The sequence below is a fragment of the Theropithecus gelada genome, chromosome 6, assembly GCF_003255815.1.
Source record: "Theropithecus gelada isolate Dixy chromosome 6, Tgel_1.0, whole genome shotgun sequence".
NCBI classification, from domain to species: Eukaryota; Metazoa; Chordata; class Mammalia; order Primates; family Cercopithecidae; genus Theropithecus; species Theropithecus gelada.
This window is the reverse complement of record NC_037673.1, coordinates 67,111,084-67,130,700: the sequence shown is the minus strand read 5'-3', so window position 1 is coordinate 67,130,700 and position 19,617 is coordinate 67,111,084. Positions and strand designations below refer to the sequence as shown.

At 39.5% G+C, this 19,617-nt stretch overlaps 1 protein-coding gene across 2 annotated transcripts in view; it reads right to left on the bottom strand.

The window, feature by feature from the left end:
* MCCC2 (methylcrotonoyl-CoA carboxylase 2) overlaps positions 1 to 19,617 on the bottom strand; it is a 70,680-nt gene that overhangs the window by 16,543 nt on the left and 34,520 nt on the right. The window contains exons 7-11 of one of the 2 annotated variants that reach the window (XM_025389112.1): positions 16,528 to 16,641; positions 11,455 to 11,519; positions 8,617 to 8,716; positions 8,413 to 8,508; positions 1,879 to 1,951 (exon numbers count right to left, since the gene is read on the bottom strand). In XM_025389112.1, coding sequence (XP_025244897.1) covers positions 1,879 to 1,951; positions 8,413 to 8,508; positions 8,617 to 8,716; positions 11,455 to 11,519; positions 16,528 to 16,641 — 448 coding nt within the window. The remainder of the gene's footprint in view (positions 1 to 1,878; positions 1,952 to 8,412; positions 8,509 to 8,616; positions 8,717 to 11,454; positions 11,520 to 16,527; positions 16,642 to 19,617) is intronic. The other variant, XM_025389113.1, reaches the window with a different exon arrangement.

The window sequence follows — 19,617 nt, the reverse complement described above, 5'->3', positions numbered from 1 at the left end:
CACTCACTGGAAAGATGCTACCCCTGCAAATGTGCAACCCTGTTAACTACTTAGATTCAACCCACACTAGGCGCCGCTTAGAGGATCTCCAGGTACAGACAGGATGTGCTGAGTAGGGAACATGTCCCCACCCTACTAGGGACACCCATAGAGGGAGGGCCTTCAGCAAATGCCTGATCCAAACTTGAGTTAGAAATGGGAAACCACAGTGTCCAAGAAACAACTAGAGGCTACACATGGTAACTGCTGAGGCAGGAGGAAACCCTGAGGAACTTCCAGAGACACTTGAGACCCAGAAAAATCTGTCCTCCCCTCTCACCTCCTCACCCTTTATGCCTCCCACCTTCTCATTCCTTCTCCCACCCTTCTTATCCGCCACCCCCACCTCCACCCCCCACCACCAGCCTCTCATTCCCTTCTTCTCCTTCTCACTCCCCTTCTCTGTCTCTAAATGTATTTGAATTCCAGTATAGTCAAAAGATGGAAGAAACCAGCTGTGTATTCTTGGGGACAAGAGTGCCACAGGGCTTTTAGCAAGTAGGAGGCAAATCCATACAAGCAGATGACAAAGAGAGCCCATCCATCTTTAGAGAAAGCAGAAACAGCTTTGACTTGTTTTAAACTGCTACACAATGACTGTTACATTCTGAACAATTTGGTGACAAATCCTGTCTATATATCAAACAAAAAGCTTTTAATCACTTAAACACCTAAGTACAAAAACATAAATTCTACTCCCAGTGTGAACCCTTCTTTTGTTCACAAATCAAACTAGGACAAAGTACTATGATTTATCCTTAAGCCTCAATGTATATTTGCAGTTTGGATTTCTGTAGCTAGCTTTTTCCTACCCTGACATTACCTTTGACTAACTATTATATTTTCAAGTTTTTATGACCAAGTGAAATTCATAAAATTTGTTCTTCCATTTGTCCTAAACAGATTATTATAGGTCTAGCATCTACCTTAAAAACTTCTTCAAAGGCCTATGAACTAAACACTTTAGATTAAAAATAAAACTTTTAAAAACATCCTTATTTTGGTTTTCCTGACAAGATATACTGAATTCTCAATCTAGTGTCTGCATGAATCAGTTTAAGACCTACACAGAGGCTGTGAGAAGGTTTAACTCACTCTATATCCTTTTGGGAAGCTAAACACAATATAAAACTTCCTCGTCGAATTGGACATTGAAGAACAAAGGAAACAGTGCTGAAATTTTCTTTTTTTTTTCTTTTTTTTTTTTTTTGAGACGGAGTCTCGCTCTGTCACCCAGGCTGGACTGCAGTGGCCGGATCTCAGCTCACTGCAAGCTCCGCCTCCCGGGTTCACGCCATTCTCCGGCCTCAGCCTCCCGAGTAGCTGGGACTACAGGCGCCCGCCACCTCGCCCGGCTAGTTTTTTGTATTTCTTAATAGAGACGGGGTTTCACCGTGTTAGCCAGGATGGTCTCGATCTCCTGACCTCGTGATCCGCCCGTCTCGGCCTCCCAAAGTGCTGGGATTACAGGCTTGAGCCACCGCGCCCGGCCTGAAATTTTCAAAATAATTATTGTTATCCAGAAAAACAAAAAGAACTACAAGTATTTTCTACTAATTTTACTATAAGAACCTTTTTATACAACTAATATCACAAAGTCACAGATAGGGACCCACACTACAGCATCTGGCTATTACCATTTTAAACTATTTGGATCCATGAAGCCATTAAGCTACAAATTTGTCTTTATAAAGCAGTTCCTTTTGAAAACTGGCTCACACATTTGTAGTGCTCTCAACAACAAAGCCCATGCCAAGTGTATCAAAGTCTTGAGACAAGAGATTCCTGATTTTCAAAGCAGCAGAAAATGTTCATATTTTCAATTCTTCACCTTTATACCTGTAACTAACGTGTCTCCATAAAAGGCTTTGAACTCAGTGAATCTGCTTCCATCCACGATTCTAGCAATGACCTAAGAGGAAAAACAACAATGGCCTTCAGAAATTATATTACAAAATAATTTTTGTATTAAAGTTACTTACAGGAAAACAATTCACAGTGAATTTGTCACTTTCACAACATTTTACACTACACAGAAAATCTCACTAGAATTTCATTTGACATGCCTGGTCAATGCCCTGAAGTCATTCTGGGTTCTGATTTTATACTTCACTATACAAGCAACAGCACCATGCTGTATGCAGGAAAAGCAGGAAAGGTTCCAAGTGCTGGTTGCTAGACTTACAGTTTCAAGGACTGTTCGAATGCACCAGCAGAGGTTCAGGGATGCAATCAGAAAGATGGGCAGAGACAGGGCTCACAGTCAGAAGACACAGGCTCCAATCTAAGGTACCATGTATGACTGGTGTGCCCTGGAGTAAGTCACTTCACCCCTCTGAGTCTCAGTTCTCACTTCTGGAATGATGGAACAGAAGAGCTGGGAAGATATGATCTACTTGTAAGAAAGTAGGAACCTATAAAAATCATGCTGAGATGAAAAGCCAGCTCTGACTCTCAGCTCTCCCACTGAGAAACTAGAAAATTCTCTAAGCTTCAGTTTCCTCATCTGTTACAAAAAAAAAAAAAATGTAAAAAGTGCTAACTATTCCTTTCAGCAAGAAATAATAAATTAGAAAAAAAAAAAAAGGATAAACAGCGCTATCAGTTAACAGGGTAGAAAAAATAAAAATAAAAAAGTAAGAAATAAAAATAAAGTGCTAACTAAAGCATACTGCCAGGCTCTCATTAAAGTGCAGCTATCACTATTATTAAGCCCTTAATAAAGACTCATTGATTCTGAATCTGTTACACTTGAAGGATCATCCACATATGTACAAAGGAGTAGAAATTGCTGAATAGTTTATCCCTGGGGCTTATCACCATATATCAGGACTACTGTAAGGAGTTCTAAACATGAAGCCTATTTTCAACTTCAGAAACTATTTTAGAGGATACATACTATTTTCCTACATAGTTTGCACTTCCCTTTTTCTGTTTGCCACATCAATCAAAAGCTTGTTTTGTATGATGCAAAGGCTGAAAACTGAGTGAATGCTTCCCAACATCTTTCTCTCCCATCAAGTAAAAGTTTACTCTGAATTATTTTTTACTTCTTTACCTAAAAAATCCAGTAATATAATGGGAATGTCACAGTTATCTGTTTTGGGTGCTATATACCTCTAAAAATTGTACCTTTAACAAGCAATTAACCCGTAACAACTATCATTCTTCCACACAGAGATACCGCTCAAAGGGCACAGCAATCTAGGGCCATTTAGTGAAAAACTATGTTGTATTTGCATTACAATTAACACCACCCGGCCACATAAAATACATTCACTTATCTTCACAAAAAATCCATAATGTTGAGAAAGCGAAAACAGCCTTGTTGCTGAGATGGAGAAGGTTGGAGTAGTCTGGATAGAAAATCAAGCCACTCACAACATTCCCTTTAATCCAGAGCAAGGTCTTAACTCTCTCCAATTCCCTGAAGGCTTGCATAGGTGAAGTTGCAGAAGAAAAATTTGAAGCTAGCAGAGATTGGTTCATGAGGTTTAAAAAAAAAAAAGCCATTTGTACCACAAAAGTATAAGGTGAGGCAGCAAGTGCTGATGTATTATAGAAGCTACAGCAAGTTATCCAGAAGATCTAGCTAAGATCACTGATGAAGGTGGCTACATTAAACAACAGATTTTCAGTATGGATGAAACCGCCTTCTGGTGGAAGAAGATGCCACCTAGGGCTTTCATAGCTGGAGAGAAGTCAGTCCACACCTTCAGAGGACCGGCTTACTCTCTCATTAAAGGCTAATGCAGCTGGTGACTTTAAGTTGCAGAATTATGCTAAATCTACTCTGCCTGTGCTCTATAAACATAACAGCAAACCCTGGATGACAGCACATGTATTTGTGCCATGGCTTAATTAATTTTTAAGGCCACTGTTGAGACCTACTACACAGAAAAAAAGATTTCTTTCAAAATATTACTGCTCATTGACAATGTACCTGGTCACTCAAGACTCTGATGGAGATGCACAAAGAGATGAGTGTTCTTTTCATGCCTGCTATTATAACATCCACTCTGCAGCCCACGGATCAAGGAGTCATTTTTACTTTTAAGTCTTATTATTTAAGAAATACATTTCCTGGGCCAGGTGTGGTGGCTCATGCCTGTAATCCCAGCACTTTGGGAGGCCAAGACAAGTGGAACACCTGAGGTCACGAGTTCAAGACCAGCCTGACCAATACGGTAAAACCCTGTCTCTACTAAAAATACAAAAATTAGCCGGGAGTGGTGGTGTGCACCTGTAATCCCAGCTACTTGGGAGACTGAGGCAGGAGAATTGCTTGAACCCAAGAGACAGAGGTTGCAGTGAGCCAAGATCTCGCCACTGCACTCCGGCCTGGGCGACACAGCAAGACTCCGTCTAAAAAAAAAAAAAAAAAGAAAAGAAATATATTTCCGCAAGCTATAGCTGCCATAGATAGTGATTCCTCTGACAGATCTGGGCAAAGTAAATCCAAAACCTTTTGGAAAGGATTCGCCATTCTAGATGCCATTGAGAATATTCACGATTCATGTGAGGAGGTCAAAATATCAACATTAAGGATATTTAATTAAATTAAAGATACTGGAAGAAGTTGATTCCAACCCTCATGGGTAACTTTGAGGGGCTCAAGATTTCAATGGATGAAGTCACATCAGATATGGTGGAATTAGTAAGATAACTACAGTTAGAAGTGGAGTCTGAAGAGGTAACTGAACTGCTGCAATTTCATGTTCAAACTAGAACAGATGAGGAGCTGCTTCTTATGAATTAGCAAAACAAGAAGTTTCTTGAGATAGAATATACTCCTGATGAAGATGTTACGAACACTGTGAAAGGACAACTATGGATATAGAGTATTACATAAACTTAGTTAATAAAGCAGTAGTCAGGTTTGAGAGGACTGACTTTCATTTTGAAAGTTCTACCTCGGGCTGGGCGCGGTGGCTGACGCCTGTAATCCCAGCACTTTGGGAGGCCAAGGCGGGCAGATCACAAGGTCAGGAGATTGAGACTATCCTGGCTAACACAGTGAAATCCCGTCTCTACTAAAAATACAAAAAATTAGCCAGGCATGGTGGTGGGCACCTGTAGTCCCAGCTACTTGGGAGGCTGAGGCAAGAGAATGATGTGAACTCAGGAGGTGGAGCTTGCAGTGAGCTGAGATTGCACCATTGCACTCCAGCCTGGGTGACAGAGCGAGACTCCATCTCAAAAAAAAAAAAAAGAAAGTTCTACCCTGGATCAAATGCTAGCAAACAGTATTGCATACTACAGAGAAATATGTCATAAAAGCAAGAGTCAGTCAGTCTGGCAGACTTCATTGTTGTCTTATTTTAAGAAATTGCCACAGCCACCCCAACCTTCAGCAACCTCCACCCTGTCAGCATCAAGGTAAGACCCTCCACCAGCAAAAGATGATTCACTGAAGGTTCAGATGATTGTTAGCATGTTTTAAAGCAATAAGGTATTTTTAAATTAAGGTATGTACTTTTTAAAGGCAAGGTGCTCCTGCACACTTAACAGACTACAAGATAGTATAAACATAACTTTTATATGCTCTGGAAAACCAAAACATTCACGTGACTCACTCACTTTATTGTGATACTAACTTTATTGCAGGGATCTGGAACTGAACCCACAACGTATCTGAGGTGTGCCTGTGCTTTAAAATGTGTTTCACACACAAATGGCACAAAATTCTAACAATTGTTGACTCTAAGAAGTTCATATACAGGTGATCATTGCATTATTCTTTGAACATCTCAGCATATTTGACAATTTCTTAGGAAGAAGTGGGGAAATGTGAACATTTCCTAGACTTATACATAGAATAATGTATCTTTAAGCTGAACTTAAAAGCTATAACTTTAATACAATTTTTTAAAAGAATGTAAAGTTTTTAACTGTTGAATGGGGGGTTAAAGGAAGCAGACAGATAACATGATACTATCCCTATTTCTAGAAGCAGAAAGCAATGTTCAGAGAGGTTAAAACCCAGGACTATTGACTGGGAGAATGAGAACTGGAACCCAGGTTTCCCAACTCAGATTCCAACATTGTCCCACAGCACCATACACTATTAAGACTTCCATATAAGGAGCTGGGTGTGGTGGCTCACGCCTGTAACCCCAGCACTTTGGGAGGCTGAGGCAGGAGGACTGCTTCAGCCCAGGAGTTCAAGATCAGCCTGGGAAACATGGCAAGTCAGATCTCTAAACAAAACAAAACAAAAAAAAGACTTCCATATAAGGTTTATTTGCCAATATAGAAAAATGTAATAAATTATATTCACAATAATGACCATGGATCAGCAAAAAGTATAAGTCCAGATTACTATTTAAGAAGACACAAGTCGGCCAGGCGCAGTGGCTCACACCTGTAATCCCAGAACTTTGGGAGGCCGAGGCGGGTGGATCACGAGGTCAGGAGGTTAGGAGTTTGAGACCATCCTGGCTAATATGGTGAAATCCCATCTCTACTAAAAATTCAAAAAAATTAGCCGGGCATGGTGTTGGGCGCCTGTAGTTCCAGCTGCTCGGGAGGCTGAGGCAGAAGAATGGCGTGAACCCAGGAGGCGGAGCTTGCAGTGAGCCGAGATCGCGCTACTGCACTCCAGCCTGGGCGACAGAGCCAGACTCCATTAAAAAAAAAAAAAAAAAAAAAGAAGACAAGTCTATTTTTTAAAAAGATTTCCATTAAAATGAAATGAAAACAACATGAAGGCATGTATTTGTATCTGTTTGTTTGTTCGCTTCTGTATGCCTGGCACCTGAAACAACCCCTGAATAGAACAAATACTCAATAAATACTGTGGATAAAGGAAAAAGTGGTTACGCGAAAAAGGGTGAATTATTAGCCAACTAAAGAACTTGGCTATCTGGAACAACTCATATTTTGTAATTTATTTATTTACTTTTATTTATTTATTTGAGACAAAGTCTCACTCTGTCACCCAGGCTGGAGTGCAGTGGTGCAACCTTGGCTCATTGCAACCTCTGCTCCCAGGTTCAAGCAATTCTCCTGTTTTGGCCTCCCAAGGAGCTGGGATTACAGGCACATGCCACCACGCCAGGCCAATTTTTGTAATTTTGGTAGAGACGGGGTTTCACCATGTTAGCCAGCTGATCTCCAACTCCTGGACTCAAGGGATCTGCCTGCCTCCGCCTCCCAAAGTGCTGGGATTACAGGCATGAGGCACCGCGCCCGGCCCAACACATTTTTCAAGTATGTCAGAATTTAAGTACCATTTTTTTCTATGCTTATAATTAATTAAAAGTCAAACTAAAAACCTAATTTAAAAATTTACAATTAACTAAGTCACCTTTGCTAAAGTGACGTATCACTTGAAGCTCAATAAAATCCAGGATTTAAGACCCACTAGCAATGCTAGGGTATTGCCTAAATAAATCCATACAACAGAACGTTACATCCATCAGTGCAGTCAGAAAATAGTTACCGATTACTTCCCATGTTGCCAAGTACTATTATAGGAATTAAGATCTAGCCGTAGAAAATATTTCATGAAGAATTTCTAAAGACACGGGGAAATGTTTATAATTTAAACTAGAAAAAGTAAAATAAAAAAATATACATATGCACTATCTCAACTACATAAAAATGTGTGTATATGCACATTAAGCTAAAACATCCAAATATTAGCCACCTTCTCTAGAGGGTGGAATTATATGCAATTTAATTTTTTTCTTTTCTGTATTTTCCATATTTTTCACAACTAATATATAACATTTTATAGTCAAGGGGAAAATATAATTTGAAATATTAAAACTTCCAGCACAGAATTTGATATTAAGATAATTTCCTAATTTAAAAACTACTCGGCCAACTATGGATACTGAACAAAATAAAAGACTATATGCTCTAACCCCTAAAAGTTGTCCATCTAAATTACAGAACACTATGTCGACAATGTGTAACCATAGCAACTTTTTCAACTGTAATCAGGTCTAATCATGCAAATGTCATGTTGATCTAAAAGGGTATGCTTTTTCTTCCAACAACTTACTGACATTTCATCCATTTCCCAAAAGAAGAACAATGAAAAGAAATAGCTGACAATTGTTAAGCTGCTTTACATCATTCGTAATGTGCACAGGACATGGAGTCTTACTTATGACCAAATCACGCTTTGCGCAACGAAAACTCTCCAGTCACTGAGGTCCCCCACTCCCCTCTTTTAGTATTTACTCTGTACCAATGATATCTACAGTCTGGAAAGGTATCGTTGCCACATATGTCACTCCTTACTGAGATCCACATCTATTTCTAGGCATGAACATATCTTAACAAACTTTAGCTTTGAAAACAGATACACATACAAAGAGACTCACAGCTGGTCAAAAAGCTCACAGTTCCACTTTCACATACCTCTCGGACATCAAAGTTCCTCTTAAGGTTAGCACCAACTATTCCATACAATTCATCAGCAGGAAATAAAGGTTCTTCAGAAGGTTCAATGGTGACCTGCAGAAATACGGATCATGTTAACCTGTTTAAAGACATGATTTCAAGGTGCAGTGAGTCGAAATGCATTTCAGGAGAATAAAAGATATAAGAACATATCGTACTCACATCCAATTTCTTCTGATAATTTAGATTCCTCACAACCTTCCTAGTTAAGTGAAGGGCATGATGATCATCCAAAGCATAGTGGTCACCTACTCCAGACTTTCTACAGAGTAAGCAAACTAAACTCGTCAGAACAGGGAAAAGGAAAATAATTAAATATCTTAAGTCCCAAGTCTCTTCTCTCATCTAAAGATGACAGCACTTTTACTTCTAAAACACTTAAAAAATTTGTCATCTTTAATAAATGGCCTCTTAAGTAGTCCCTTTAAGAACCCTGGTAAAACTGTATTCCCTTTGTTTTACAAACAGGAAAAGCTGAAGTATGCATAAGTTAAATACTTTGACCTAAGACCACAAGTAGCTGCAGAAGAACTCATGCCTTCTATTTTCTAACCTGAACCTTCCTCTGCCATACCAAGGGGTCTTGCTGACAAAGGCTTCTATTAAGTACTCATCCCCTGTACCTTAAGCACAATTGCGTGTGATGAAGGCCAACCACACATGGCACGCTTTCGTGATGTAGTTGGTTACAGCATAAACTGTGTACATAACTGAGCTCCTAATGGAGATGCCAACTCTGGCCTCTCATTTCTGAGAGAACTCTGAGCCCTCTCCCTAGAAGTTACACTGACAGTAAGCCATCACAGGCAACAAATGAAAAGGCTTGAATGCATTGGGCCTGGGATTATGGGTAAAAATCGGAACGGATAAAATGGTTCCGTGGCAGGGGCCATGGAAGTTCCTGTTCAATTTCAAGTGCAGTGAATGACGTACGGACTTGCTCTGGTTATTAGTCCTGTCCCAGTTAGATGGCCTGTTATTTCAGATGTAGATAAACTATGACTTTCTAATAAAGTATTTAAAAATCTATAAAGTCATAGATACATACCTGAAAATAATAGAATTTGTTCATTTTATGAGTAAGGACTAAGCTGCTGCAATCGAAATTTTTATGGCTTGCCTGGGAAAATACCAAACTCCTTGGGAGACATATCTTAGAGCTAGGCTCTCAGTGATTTCATGACACTCTACTTTAGGACTGGGAGTTACTGAGCAAAAGCAGAGACCATGTTTACTCCTTTTCATAGCCCACAGATGCCTCGCAAATGGTAGATCTTTTTCAGTTTCTTTAATTTAATACAACATTTTATCATTTTATGACTGACCATATCTTTTAAATGCTTCATACATAATACCAGTTATAAATGCTGACTTCTAACTACACTGTCAGAAGTCAAATAGAAGCAGAAGGAACAGCTTCTAAATCAGTAAATATTTAAAATAAAATAAAATACTTTTTTATGAAAACTGTCTAGTATTTACCAAAACAGCAGGAAAGGAAAACCTTTAATGAGACACTGTATATATAAGTCTTTGTGTCAAATTAGCTCTTAAGGATGACTTAAGAGAGGTATAAAGATGCATTTGAGAGAACACAGAGCAACCTGTGACTAATAAATTTCATGGTACTTTCCAAAAAAAAAATTCATCACCCCCAATCATTTCCTCACAAATTTAAACAGGTTATTATGAATATTATGAATAACAGTAATAGAGTTATATAGTAGATGCCATATTATGAGGCAGGCACTATTCACAATTTTCACTTTATGAGGAAATGAGACTCAAGGAGGGTAAGCAGTTTGTCTAAGTCCCAAGGGTAACAGGGGAGGCAAACAGAAGTTAAATTCCAGAATCTACACCCTTACCTAATATAGCTAATTGCCTACAGCTTTACTTTTTTAAAACAGTCAAACTGCTTAAAAATTTAGTCCAGGCGCAGTGGCTCACTCCTATAATCCCAGCACTTTGGAAGGGCAAGGCAAGAGGACTGCTTGAGGCAAGGAGTTTTAAACCAACCTGAGCAATACAGTGAGACATCTGTTTCTACAAAAAATAAAAACAAAAATATAAAAAACTGAAAACAAAACAAAAAAAACCCTCCTCAACTGCTTCCCAATTACTCCTAAAAAAAAAAAAAAAAAGTCTAAAACCTTTATTGAGCAACTATGATGATAAACAAGAAAATAATCATAATGGCAATCAACATTTATAGCTAACTTATCAAAAGCAGGTATAGTTTCATTCTAAAGCAATCCACATGTATTGTATCTCATTTACTTCTGACAACATTCTAGGAGGTAGAGGATCTTCTTACCCCTGCACTCTAATCTAACACGGTTAGGCCAATGATGTGACGAAGCCAGCTCACACCTAACTCACAAGAGCCAACTACGTGCATCTGTGTCTGATTCCACATAGAGGCATCATGTTGGCAGCTTGAAATCAGCCATGGTGGGATCACTCATACCACAGAAATTGGCAAATGCCACAAATTGGGGCTTTTTTTCCTCCCCAGAGAACCAGTTACTAAACATTTACCTGCACACCCCAGGGTAGACCCACCTCCTCTATGCTCTCCCTCTTCTCCTTTGTAAGCCTTATCACGTATCAGCCACATTTACATAATTTTGTGCAATTACTTGTGATTGCCCACCTCCCTGACTAGAATATAAGGCCCTGGAGGTCAAAGTTGGTATCTAACTTCTTTTTTCAGCCACCCAGAACAGTGCCTGCTACATAACAGGTGCCCAGTGGATGTCTGTCAAATAAATAAGAAACCTGTCTCTCCATTCCTTCTTGGCTGATGCTCTAGCTTGGAAATGCAAGTCTATAGTTCAAAGAATTGAACATTAAACCAGCAGATCAAGAACAAATAAACTGTGGTGTGGTCTGGCAAGTTTAGCACCCGAAACAAATATGTAAAACTTCTTTTAAACAAACAAACAAACAAACAAAATGACACTCAATCCTGGAAAGAAACGACCATTTCTGTTTCACCTGCAATGAAGATCAGCACCTCCAAGATCCTCAGCGGATACTTCTTCCCCAGTTGCCGCTTTAACCTACAACAAGGATAAAAATCATCAGTGAAACCGGTCCATCAGAGATATAAAAATGCTTCCTCAACATGCACATCTCCTCATCTGACTGTACCTACACTTTTTCTTCCACAGAACTAAAGAAGACTGTGCTTTCTCATTCCATGCACCTAGGAAACCTGGAGACTATTATCTCTACTCTACAGGTGAAAAATCTAAGCCCAGAGTCACCAAGAACTTGCTTACAGTCCACAGCAAGCAATAGAGTATAATTCGAGCCCACACGTTTCCAGCTTCCAGCCTGAAAGACCTGAAAGGCCATCCTCTTTCCCTATGTCATGCTGCCCTGACACATGTGGTCAAGCCTTTGTGTCTGTGTGTGTGTTCCTCCCAAGGCCTGGGATCTCTTCTTCTCACCTACCTGACGAATTCCCACTTACCCTTCAAGTCCCACCTCAAGTTGCCTCCTCTTTGCAGCTTTCCTGACCCGCCCAGGCCTTCTCCATGGTATTAATAGAGGACTGCCTGCCTATCCATGGTCCAAGGGTGTTGTACTTACACCTCCAAAACGGCATGTGTCAGAATGTAGTTCAGTAATGTGCATGTATGTCTGTCATCTCCTCTATGCTGTGAATTCCTTGATGGCAGGAACTGTGATTTATTCATCTTTGAATACTTAATAACATGCTGAAAAATTCCATTTACTATCACAAACTCTGCCTAGGAAAGAGAGGTAGGAAAAAAATCTCCAAGATTACCTAAACCTAAGATCTAGCAGAATGTGGCCAAAAAGAAAGAAACCTCAGTAATAAATTAAGAATAACTTAATTATAGCCAGAAAAATTCTACCAGGAAAAAGAAAGAAAAATAATTTAAGGCTAAATGCCAATCTAACCCCTTAGGAACTATTTATTGATTCCTACCTCTCTGAAGAAAAAGAAACAAATTAATCAACCCAAATAAGAAAAGCTTTCATTAGAATAATGAACATTAATCTAAAATACAGCACAGAGAGGTTGGAGGTAAAGAGAAAGTCTTTCCTGAGGGGAGCCCTGAAAAAAAAATTAAAAAGAAAAGAAAATACAGCATAGAAACAACTTATTACTCACTACATCAAAAGCTTTGTCTTAAATAAAATATCTTTCTGCAGAGAGAGTTAGTTAAAATTTTCACCTCCAATTATTCCGCCCCCAGAACTGAATTCCTGGTTCTTTTCCTTCCAAAACATTCAGGGTAAATTAACATCAGTCCAGACAATAACAAATTATAAGAGGTGTCTGGATATTTAAAGTTGCAAAAAGGAATAAACAACAGATAAATTATATTTATTTTCAGGGATCTGACTAATATCAACCAAAAAAAAATAAGAATTTGTCATCAGTTAATATTTATTGAACACCCACGTTTGATAGTGTGATAGGTGCAAAGATGATAGAAGTCAAAGAGGAAATTAAAACAGCTCATTCGACTAAATGACAAGTTCAAAAGATAAACAAAAGACAGGAGAACAAAAAGCTCCTTCAAAAACTTGTCTTACTATCCATTTTTTTCAACCACTCTAAGCTACTAAAAGCTACAGCCACTACACCCCACACTATGTGCAAACCCTTCAAAGCCCTTTCTCAACATTCAGTCAAACATGTGTCAGAATTTAGAATTCTCTAAAGGATGAGGCTGCTGCTACTGCTTTTTTCTCCCCCTGAATGCAGTCTTTCAAAGGTGGATTGCTGGATGGGGTCCAACAGAACTTCAGGCTTCCCTGGCTGCCAAGTGGCTTCTTTATAATGTACAAGTTAACTGAATTAACTGAATGGACATTGTAACTACTGACCCTTAGACAAACTCTTCTCTCAAAACCCTTCATATTATTCCACTATTATGATCTGCCTATATTTCCAAAAAGATATTTTCGAATTGTAGCCATATCTTTACTCAGTTTCTAGTCAAAAGATAAACAAGAATGGCCCATGAAAGTTTGTACCTTTTACTATACAAAGGTAAATTTTGAGTGCATTTTCCTCTCATTAACAAATAACAGCTATCACATACAAGAGACATGTTAAAATAATAATAATAATAGTAATAATAATGCTACAGGCTTTTAAAATAATGCCTTAAGACTTTTACATTTGAAATGGCAGCCCTTCAGGCCTACCTGATCTTCAGTAAAAGTTATGAAAAATTAACACTGTCTTTTGGGAAACATACTTATTTTACATCAAAATGTAAGCTCTATTTAATACATTCTTTCTAATGAATTTGTATTAGTATTTCATAACCAAAGATGATTCTTGGACAAATTTTGAAGCAACAAACTTTTGGGAATAGAATTCACATACCATAAAATTCACTATTTTAAAGCATACAATTCAGTGGCTTTTAGTACATTCACAAACTGGGCAACCATCACCACTACCTAATTCCAGAAAATTTCGTCACTCCCAGAAGAAACCCCATCCTCATGGCAGTCACTCCCATTCCACCCTCCTCTCAGTCCCTGGCAACCACTAATCTACTTTCCACCTCTATGAATTTGCCTATTCTCAATATTTCATACAAGTAAAATCAAATATTTGTCCTTTTCTGTGTCTTTTTTTTTTTTTTTTGAGATGGAGTCTCGCTCTGTTGCCCAGGCTGGAGTGCAGCAGCACAATCTCAACTCACTGCAACCTCCACCTCCCAGGTTAAAGCAATCCCCCTGTCTCAGCCTCCAGAGTAGCTGAGATTACAGGCGCACACCACCACGCCTGGCTAATTTTTGTTTTTTTAGGAGACACAGGGTTTCACTATATCGGCCAGGCTGGTCTCAAGTTCCTGACCTCAAGTGATCCACCCACCTCAGTCTCCCAAAGTGCTGGGATTACAGGCATGAGCCACTGCACCCAGCCTCAGGCTCAAAAAAATCAAAGGTCTTTCTTCCACCCTGTTTCCTCTCCTCTACATTTTAAGTAGTATTTTTGTATCTTTTCTAGAACTTCTTTATGCATATACAAGCATACAAATGTATATTTCCCTCCATTTTACACAAAAGTTAATACACTGTAGGAACCTTGCTGCTTTCTCCTAACAGCTTATTAACTTGCTATTGCTCTTGAGTCAAACAATGGTATAGCTGAGGTAAAAGAAAAAATAAGTAAAAGTTTTTTTCTGCCAAGACCATTCAATGGGGAAAGGAGAGTCCTTTCAACTAATGATGCTGGAACAACTGCAGATCCACATACAGAGCAATGCCGGAGCCCTTCCTTATCTCACACCCAAAAAAACTAGCTCAAAATGGATCACAGACCCAAATGCAAGAGCTAAAATTATAAAACTCTCAGAAGAAAACAGAGGAGTAAATCTTCATGACCTTGGGTTAGGCAAAGGCTTCTTGGATAAGACACCAAAAGCACAAGAAACCAAAGGAAAAAATGCATAAACTGGATGTGATCAAAATTTAAAACTTTTGTGCTTCAAAGGAAGACATCACTAAGAAAGTAAAACAGACAGCCCACAGAATGAGCAAAAATATTTGCAAATCTAATAAGGGACTTGTATTCAGAACATATATAGAATTCTTACAACTAAATAAAAAGACAAATAGCCCAATTTAAAAATAAGCAAAGAATCTGAATAGACATGTCTCCAAGGAAGACATACAAATGGCCAATAGGCACATGAAAAGATGCCTTGGCCAGGTACAGTGGCTCATGCCTGTCATCCCAGCACTTTGGGAGGCTGAAGTAGGCATACCACCTGAGGTCAGGAGTTCAAGACCAGCCTGGCCAACATGGTGAAACCCCGTCTCTACTAAAAATTCAAAAATTAGCCAGGAGTGGTGGTGTGCAACTGTAATCCCAGCTACCTGGGAGGCTGAGGCAGGAGAATCACTTGAACCTGGGAGGTGGAAGTTGCAGTAAGCCAAGATCATACCACTGCACTCCAGCCTGGGCAACAGTGTGAGACTCTCTCAAAAAACAAAAAATGCCTCAACATCACTAGTCACTAGGGAAATGCAAATCAAAACCAAAATGAGGTACTACCTCACACCCACAAAGATGGCTGTCATCAGACAAACACACAATTACAAGTGTTGACAAGAATGTGGAACAATCAGAACCCTCACATGCTGCTGGTAGAAATGTAAAACATGCATTAGATAGATTGGAAGTTTTTCAAACTGTTAAACATAGCTACCCCATGATCTGGCAATTCTACTCATAGGCACATATCCAATAGAAATAAAAACATTTCCATGCAAAAACCTATACGTTCAAAGCGCCATTATTCATAATACCCAAAGCAGAAGCAACCTAAATGTCCATCAACTGATGAATGGATAGATAAAACACAGCATATCCACACAATGGAATATTATTCAGCCATGAAAAGGATGAAGTGATTCCTCAAAAAACTACACATAGATTTCCATATGATCCAACAATTTCACTTCCAGGTATATACCCAAAAGAAATGAAGGCAGGAACTTGAATAGAGATTTGTACACCCACGTTCATAGCAGCATTATTCATAAGAGCTTGAGAGTGGAAGCAACCCAAATATCCATTGATGGATGAATAAACAAAATACAGTGTATACATACAACAGAACATTATTCAGCCTTAACAATGAGGGACACTCTGACATCTGCTACAATATAGAACCATGAGGACGTTTTGCTAACTGAAATACGTCAATCACAAAAGGACAGATATTATATGATTCCACTTACATGTGAGGTACCTAGAATAGTCAAATTCATAAGGACAGAAAGTAGAATGGTGGTGCCGAGGTGGCAGAGGTGACAGAAATAGGGAGAATTTCAGTTGGGAAGGATGAAAATGTTCTCGAGATAGATGGTAGTGATGGTTGCACAACAATATGAACATACTAAACGTCACCAAGCTGTACTGAAAAAACGGTTACAACAGTAAGTTTTATGTTATGCATATTTTATCACAATATTTTTTAAAACATCCAAAAAATAGTTAAAATGGTGTATTTTATGTTATGCATATTTAATTTCCATCAGCCAACATTCTTATGTTCTTACCAAGGGGGGTCCTCCCAAGAAAATGGTACCCTGCTTGCGTACGATGATGTTTTCATCAGCCATGGCAGGCACATAGGCTCCTCCTGCGGTGCAGGAGCCCATGACCACTGCGATCTGGAATCCAAGCACACGACAAACACATGAGATGCAGCTCGTGCAGTGACTTCTATAGTGTTTGATCCAGAATCCCACAAACACTGCAGTGACCAGGGGACATTACTGGTTGGTCCCTGAACATCATTTAAAAAACAAAGTCCTCTAAATGTTTCAAAGAGTTTTCTGACTTCTTGTATCAAAACATTTTCAAGGGCTTATGTCTCACTTGTACAAAACTTACGGACAATCTAATCTCCCTGTCAGAGAGAAGACTGGCCTGATAGACTACTGGCCTGAGAAACCAGTGGAGAGAAGAAACCCACAATATACCCATAATTTTGCAAAACTGTATTAAAAGGATAACTTTTATGTCTAATAATAATAATAAGTCCTCTAAACATTTGCCACTTACCTCACAGGAATACTAAAATAACTCTTCAAATGGATGTTATTAATATTTTGTTACACTGGATGTAATACTTTCTAAATATAAAACTAATGTTAAGACTACAGTTTAAAACCTTGCTCAAAAGAAAAGTCAATTGTATTGAAGCTGGGTGATGTGTACATAGGGTTCACAGCACTATTTTCTCTAGTTTCGTGTGTTTAAAATTTTCCATAATAAAAAGCTTTAAAAAAATCTTGCTCGCAAATTAGTATGGTACCAAGAATAATAAATAAAGGTTTGGCTGATGACTCCTAAATAGGAATGAACAATATCACCAAAGAAAAATAAAGTATATAATGAATATTTTTAAACTTAGCATATGAAAGCAATTTTTGCTACTAATTCCAATATTCCATCAGTTTTCCTTACAGGCATGCAAACAGCATGTTCTGAAAAACAGCATGCCATACTAGTATAATCAAAAGATGAAAGGTAACATGAGTTAGCATCTTTCCATCTAAATGGCCAACACAAAAAGCATTCTTCCTCAACTAAAGCTTTCATGTATGTTATTAAAAGTGGCTTCAACATTTATTTGTCAACATATTACAGAAGTGACTATCACTTACAGTTTTGCTTATCAATCACCCAGAAGTTCGTGTTACAGATATCTATGGCTACAAAAAACTTGCCTACGAGCACAGAGAAACCCTCACGTAGCATTGTCACAATAGCAAAAATATGTAAATAACCAAGATGTCCATCAATACATTTTGAACAGATAAATAAACTTTTGAAGGGGTATATTCTTTTCAAATCTGTGGCAAAAATAACAAAATATAATGTTAACGCTTAATAGATCCAGGTAGTGAGCACACAAGCATTCAGTTCTATTATTCTATATACTTCCTGCATGTTTGAAATATTTTATGGGCTTTCTTTTTCAAGTTTCTGTGGGAAGCAAAGGACACAATTTTACCTTAGCATCCTGTTCTCTGTACCAGAACACTGAGTTCAGCTCAAACTATTTCAGTACTCAAAAAGAAATACAGTCAAGGAACTTAGAGAAGAGTCACAGTGATGTCAAATCTAAAAGGGAACAGTTTTCAAAAATAATACCTAAAGAACTAAGCAGGCATGGCAGAGTCCCATGAAAACAACCAGAGGGCAAAAGGAGGAGAAAGAAAGCAACTGTCAGCAAGAATTCAAAGACCAAGATGAGGGAGGGAGGTGGGGGAGGAAACAGAGGAAGAGGAATTATTGTGTTGAGGTGTAGTTAGACAGGCTCGGCACAGTGGTTCACACCTGTAATCCCAGCACTTTGGGAGGTCGGGGCGGGTGGATCACTTGAGGCCAGGAGTTCAAGACCAGCCTGGCCAACATGACAAAACCCAGTATTTACTAAAAATACAAAAATTAACTGGGTGTGGTGGCGCATGCCTGTAAACCCAGCTACTCAGGAGGCTGAGGCAGGAGAATCACTTAACCTGGGAGGCGGAGGTTGCAGTGAGCCGAGATCACGCCACTGCATTCCAGCCTGAGCGACGGGGTGACAGTCCATCTTAAAAAAAAAAAAAAAAGGCAGGGGGTGGGTGTGGTAGTTCACGCCTGTAATCCCAGCACTTTGGGAGGCTGAGGCAGGTGGATTACCTGAGGTCGGGAGTTTGAGATCAGCCTGACCAACATGGAGAAACCCGTCTCTACTAAAAATACAAAATTAGCCAGGCGTGGTGGTACATGCCTGTAATCGCAGCTGCTCGGAGGGTGAGGCAGGAGAATGGCTTGAACCCAGGAGGCAGAGGTTGCAGTAAGCCGAGATCGTACCATTGCACTCCAGCCTGGGCAACAAGAACAAAACTCCGTCTCAAAAAAAAAAAAGAAAGGAAGAAAGAAACATCGTAAGACAAAAGTAAGAGAAATGATGAAACTAAATGCCATCATACCATCTACTACAGACTGAATGTTTGTGTCTCCTCCGAACTCATCTGTTGAAGCCCTGTCCCCAGTGTGATAGTAGGCGGAGGCAGAGGTCTTTGGGGAGTAATATGGTGATATGAGGTCATGGGGTAGGGCCCCCCACACCCCACAGGATTAGTGTCCTTATAAGGAAGAGACAGGAGATCTCTTTGGCCACCATGTGAGAACACAGTTAGGAACAGGGCCCTGACCAAGAACCAGGCCATGCTCATACCCTTATCTCTGGGGACTTCCAGCCTCCAGAGTTGTGAGAAATAAATGTCTGTTGTTTAAGACATCCAGTAGTCTATGACAATTTGGTATAGCAGCTGGAAATGACTAAGATACCATTTGAGTAGGGGAAGAAGGATGGAAAGGAGATCTAGAAAAGTCTCACAAGGGGGCCGGGCGCGGTGGCTCACGCCTGTAATCCCAGCACTTTGGGAGGCCGAGGCGGGCGGATCACAAGGTCAGGAGATCGAGACCACGGTGAAACCTCGTCTCTACTAAAAATACAAAAAATTAGCCGGGCGCGGTTGTGGGCGCCTGTAGTCCCAGCTACTTGGGAGGCTGAGGCAGGAGAATGGCGGGAACCCGGGAGGCGGAGCTTGCAGTGAGCTGAGATCCGGCCACTGCACTCCAGCCTGGGC